Consider the following 6,173-nt stretch of genomic DNA (forward strand, 5'->3'; position numbering starts at 1 on the left):
AACAGGCAGGAAAGGTTGCATAAATGTCCAGTAAGTGTAAATACATTTACGATCAGCTCTGGGAAGTTTCAACCTGAAAAATAGCACCACCATTTGCTGGTGTACAGAATCCAGGCACCTCTTCTTTTGGAACTTGGCTTGTGCTGAACCTAGTTTAGGTGTTGAAGTGAACCATGTTACCCTATCAGGGAACTGACTCAATAATAATCTCAGTGTGATGTTAAGGAGTTTGGGCCGTAACCTGGAAAGATACAGTCCCAAAGGCTATAACCTTGAAAGTTGAATTCCCCAAAGACCCACATCCCTAAAGTTTAAATGCCCCAAATTTCAATCCTTAAAGATCAAAATCCCCAAAATATAATTCTAGAAAAAAAAATGGAAAACTTTTTTTTTTTTTTTGTTATTTAGTTTTATTTTCATAATCATAAACTTAACTCTGCAATCCAGCTAGGCATGGGAGAGAACAAGGAAAACATGGAACCCAAAGGGAACTGCAGCGAGAGCACAAAGATTCTAGGATACTGCGAGCAAATGGGGTGGAGGGGTGCTCTCCTGAGCTACAGAAGGAATGGTCTGGTGGTTAAGATAAAACACAAGTCAAACTTATTCGAGTTGTCCACAGTCAGCAATGGTGATCTTCTTGCTGGTCTTGCCATTCCTGGACCCAAAGCGCTCCATGGCCTCCACAATATTCATGCCTTCTTTCACTTTGCCAAAGACCACATGCTTGCCATCCAACCACTCAGTCTTGGCAGTGCAGATGAAAAACTGGGAACCATTTGTGTTGGGTCCAGCATTTGCCATGGACAAGATGCCAGGACCTGTATGCTTTAGGATGAAGTTCTCATCTTCAAATTTCTCCCCATAGATGGACTTGCCACCAGTGCCATTATGGCGTGTGAAGTCACCACCCTGACACATAAACCCTGGAATAATTCTGTGAAAGCAGGAACCCTTATAACCAAATCCTTTCTCTCCAGTGCTCAGAGCACGAAAATTTTCTGCTGTCTTTGGAACCTTGTCTGCAAACAGCTCGAAGGAGACGCGGCCCAAGGGCTCGCCGTCGACGGCAATGTCGAAGAACACGGTAGGGTTGACCATGGCTAGTACTACAAGAATTTCCTCGGCGGCAGTGTCTGCAAAGCCTGGAAAATTCTTTACAAGACATTTGTTTACATTTTTAGAAGGGGACTTATTAGAGAAACATAAAACAAGACTACTTCATAGGCCACTAAATGCAATAAAATAGTCAATAATAACATATATCTTTTTACAAGCATAAACACTCTAGGTATACTAACGATGGTCGTACAGGTATAACAGTTACGAGCAGGTGAACCAGATTCCTAACTGTGGTCATCTGAACTATCATTATGGACAACCTGTCTTTTGATGAGATTGAGCAAAAACTACACGAGGCAGGGTGCCATGGGCTCACGCCTGTAATCCCAGCACTTTGGGAGGCTGAGGCGGGCAGATCACGAGGTCAGGAGTTCGAGACCAGCCTGACCAACATGGTGAAACCCCATCTCTACTAAAAAACTACAAAAATTAGCCAGGGGTGGTGGTGGACGCCTGTAATCCCAGCTACTCGGGAGGCTGAGGCAGGAGAATCACTTGAACCCAGGAGGTGGTGGAGGTTGCAGTGAGCCAAGATCATGCCACTACACTCCAGCCTGGGTGACAGAATGAGACTCTGTCTCAAAAAAACAAAAAAGCAAAAAAAACCCAAAAACCTACATGATGGTCACTACCATATATGCAGTCACCTAAAGAACCGAGACCTTGAGAAATTTTGTCTTTCACAAACCTGGATATACAAAAAGGACATCTCTACTTATTGAGAATGCACACAAATAATGCTTACATACAAAATCAACGTTGTGATAATGCACTTTCATGGAGTCAAATTTGCAAAAAAAAAAAAAAAGCATAAAACAAATTAGAACTCTCTCAAAGTCTTTACATGATTTAAACCTCCAGTATTGGAAATGATGCAAGAATGAAATATATAGCAGAGAGAATTGTAAAACATAATGCTACCAGTTTAAAATAGTGGGAAACAAGTTTAAAAAGAACCCTCCCCACATAAACTAAAAAGAAAATTCAGCATGTGAAAAAGTGTACTACAGGGATGGATTATGGGCGATTGCACAGAGATAGTCCACAAAAGCTGGCTGACTTTCACTATCATTAATTTTATTTTGAAGTCTTGCATCAAAAATTTTCTTTTAGGACATGGCCCTCCTCAGAGAATACATTCGCCTCCATCTTCTATATGATGCTGTTCTTTTCGAAGTTCTTCTACGAGTCCGTATACACTGACATGAGCAATTCCCGGTTAATTTTTCCCATCTTCTGTGCCATGCGTCTAAGTTGTTTTGTGTACAGGGAAATTCATTCCGCACGCACGCCTATACAGACCCCAAATTTGGTGGAAAAAACACTGCTGATCAAACAGCAACAGCGCTGTGTGTTACCTTATTTTAAACATTAGGGTTTTAGGGTTTAGAGATTTTGATCTTTAGGGATGTCAGCATTTGGGATTACAGAGTTCAGAACTGTAATGCTTTCCAGGACTACGACTGGCACCTCATATTACATGATCATATCTTCAGCAAGAAAGCAAGCATGCTTACTGTATGCTGAAGACAGGGCTGGGCTTTTCAAACATCAGTTAAATTCAGGACATCACTCTGTCTCAAGTCACATGCTAAAAATATACACAAAAAATGGAATATAAAAGTATACCAATAGGTCAGTATCACTCTGTGCATTCCGGATACTGTGTACCCTTATTTTCTCTCCCTCAAATCCCTCTCGAATTTATGCGTAGAGTCTTTATCCACACCAACTTACATTATAGATGACAGCTGGTGATCCCTTGACTAAACTTATTTGTACTCTAGCAGCGATCGACACCCTCAATCAGAGGGACGAAACGTGAACTGGTGACATGTCAAACCTCAAACAGGAGCTGAGGGAGAACATGGAGTGGACCAAATGCCATGCTAGCCCCTGAGTTTATATAGAAAGCCACTCCCAGATGTGCCTGTCAGTTGCTGTAGATAATGGGCCGTAATCTGGTCAACAAGACTCTAATTCTAGAGCCGTTTACAACCACCATGTGGCAGATCACTGGGAAAGCCTGACCCTGCCTGGAGACATGATACTGGAATGGAAGGGACCCTGGGCAACTCTGCTGCTCCCCCCTACAACCTTGCTGTGTGACAGGGTGGCTGATGTAAACAAGCATCAAAGACCTCCCTTGCTGTCTGGCTTCTGGTTGGGTTTAGCCAATGGGAAGAGCCACCCAGAGAACAAATGCAGGAGAAGAGTGAGGTCAGGTCCTCAGGTGCCCAGGTCTTCCCTGGATACCAGTTCAGGAAAAAGCCACAAGGTAAATAGGTATTTTTAAAATTTAAAATGTATTATTGTGGTAAACATAAAATTGACCATTTTAGCCATTTAAAATATACAGTTCAGTGACATTAAGTATATTCAAATTGCTGTGCAACTGTCACCATCATCCATCTCCAGAACTCTTCTCACCTGCCCCAAATGAAACTAAAACTCTGTCCTTACTAAACACCTCTCCACTCCCTGCCCACCCCCCAACCAGCACCTGCTGACCCCCACTCTACTTTCTGTTTCTATAAATTTGATCACTCTAGATATCCCCTCCAACTGGCATCATACAGTATTTGATCCTTCTGTGACTGGCTTATTTTACTAAGTATACAGCCCTCAAGGTTCATTCCATGTTGCAGCATGTGGCAGAATCTCCTTCCTTTTTCAGGCTGAGTAATAGTCCATTACACGGATAGACCACAACATTTTGTTTATTCTTTTACCCATGGATGGACACCTGCATTGTACAAAGTCAATATTTGCTTTCTTCATTAAATCACCACATAGTCTTCAGAATAAGTTCACACAGACATAACTTAAACATCAGAAAAATTCAGCCTGTGTGACTCAGGACAGATGTTAGAATGGGTGTTTCATGAAGCAGGTGTGTATCCCAGCTTAGGAATGTAGGTTTGCAGGAAACATCACTCTCTTTATTTCCTTAGTTGTCCAACACCATTTTGGGAACATAAGCCAGTCTGTTAAAAGATGCAGCGTGGGAAGCACTATGGCTAAGACTCTGCCTGAGTATGCGGCTGGAACGGGGGTGAGACAGTTATTTTCTTCAATTCTGTGGACGTGAAGTGGGCCCCAGAGGACAGAGGCACACGTCTCACTGTCAGGAGCCATGGAGCAGCCTCAGCTGCCTGCATCATGTGGACTGTTTTGGAGCCTGGAGAAGGAAGGCTGGGACCCTGGCTTAGGCCTCTGCCTCCGGTCCACTTCGCAGCCCTTCTCCTGCCTGCTCTGCTCCAGGTTCCCAGGGCACATTGCCCTGGAGCCTCCTTTCCCAGCTTCTGGGGTTTAGCTAGGTGGCCCCCTCTCTGTGCCTATGCTGGTGTCTCTGGCACAGCTGTGGTCCCTTCCATGGTTTGAGCTTCTTTTGGGTGACCCCAGTCCCCAGGCCACTGGCAGTGGCTCCTCCTCATTCTCCCAATTCAGCCTCTCAACACCCCCATCATCCGTGTACCTGGTGCCTAGTATCAGTTCCTTCTGTTGAAATTGCTTGAAGTAGATTCTGTTTTCCTCCTTAGACCTTTCGTTTATTTATTTATTTATTTATTTATTTATTTATTTATTTATTTTTTAGACAGAGTTTCACTCTTGTTGCCCAGGCTGGAGTGCAGTGGCGCGATCTCTGTCTCCCAGGTTCAGGTGATTCTCCTGCCTCAGCCTCCCGAGTAGGTGGGATTACAGGTGCCCACCACCTTTTTTTTGTATTTTTAGTAGAGACGGGGTTTCACCATCTTGGCCAGGCTGGTCTTGAACTCCTGACCTAAGGTGATCCGCCCATCTCGGCCTCCCAAAGTGCTGGGATTACAGGTGTGAGCCACTGCGCCTGGCCCTATTTAGACCTTTTAAACCATTTCTGGAGGTTGACAGAGTTTATGTAAATTAAAGTGTCATTATATATGAAGGTCTGAACCAACTAACTAGAAATATAATCCCATCCTCGGAGCCTCTCTATTTTATATTTTCATGTTGAAGTGAGCTGGGTGTCCTCTAAGATCGGTAGAGCGACACTTTGAGAAGGGGAATTCCTTAACCAGCCTAAATCAGTGAATAGGATTTTGCAGAGGGAATTAGCTAAATACACTCCAAATTAGGGAAGAAGGCATTCTGACAGCTAGAAAATGCGAAAGTCCAGACTACAAAGGGTAGCAGCAAAGCAGACATGGAAAATGGAGCATAAATACACTAGCCTTTCATTTAATTAATCACTTTGATGAGTATTTAATTAGAAGAAAACTCTATTGTATTAGAGGAGAAAATGTCTTAAATTTAGTTAGTGGTAACAAAATGGATTAAATCAGTGAGTTCACGGGACTGTGTATCTGAGAGCAGGAGAGCCAAGAGCTGGGCTGGGCAGCTGAGGGTGTAACAGAGCCCTGTCCAGGTGCTTGTTCAGGTAGGGCAAGGTTGGAAGGGGCAGGACTGCAGCACCCAGGCCAGTCTCCAAGGCTTCCTTCCATGCATCCAGGACTCCAGGTAGGTGAGGCAAAGTGAACTCATGAACACCTATTGATTTAAGGCACTATCACCCACTTGAGCCAGAGATACAACAGATGTTGAGCACCCAAGACTTCCTGAGCACAGAGGCTCGGTGCATTATCAGCTGCTCTGCCCTTTCCAGTATCACGGTGAGGTCATCAACAAGCAAAGGAGGTTGATATTGATGAGGGGTGGAGCAGCTCTTTGTATTACGGCTAGTTCCGGATCAGGAGAAGACCTGTGGAGAAACTTACAAAGGATGGACTCTTCTGGACATGTCCCATGTTGTAAGTGGAACCCATTTCACCAAAGGAGTGAATTCCACTTAAAGGACAGAAACTCCAAGTGAGCCAAAGAATAGGGAGGTGGGGCCATGCACACCATTATAGCAGAAGGAAGTGGCGTATGTTTAGCTTAGAAAAGCTGCTCAGGCCGGGCGCGGTGGCTCAAGCCTGTAATCCCAGCACTTTGGGAGGCCGAGACGGGCGGATCACGAGGTCAGGAGATCGAGACCATCCTGGCGAACACGGTGAAACCTCGTCTCTACTAAA

General features: G+C 44.3%; 1 protein-coding gene across 1 annotated transcript; it reads right to left on the minus strand.

Annotated features, from left to right (window-relative positions):
* Positions 1-402: 402 nt before the first annotated feature.
* Positions 403-1,134, minus strand: LOC108531554 (peptidyl-prolyl cis-trans isomerase A). Its single transcript, XM_017875040.1, has one exon. It carries the CDS (start codon positions 1,099-1,101, stop codon positions 604-606), a length of 498 nt encoding a protein of 165 aa, XP_017730529.1. The 5' UTR covers positions 1,102-1,134; the 3' UTR covers positions 403-603.
* Between the last annotated feature and the right edge of the window lie 5,039 nt (positions 1,135-6,173).

This window comes from Rhinopithecus bieti, unplaced genomic scaffold (assembly GCF_001698545.2).
Source record: "Rhinopithecus bieti isolate Rb0 unplaced genomic scaffold, ASM169854v2 scaffold_8783, whole genome shotgun sequence".
Lineage (NCBI taxonomy): Eukaryota > Metazoa > Chordata > Mammalia > Primates > Cercopithecidae > Rhinopithecus > Rhinopithecus bieti.

Excerpts from the sequence above, each read along its gene's own strand:
- LOC108531554 (XM_017875040.1), bottom strand. The coding sequence starts at position 1,101 with ATGGTCAACCCTACCGTGTTCTTCGACATTGCCGTCGACGGCGAGCCC.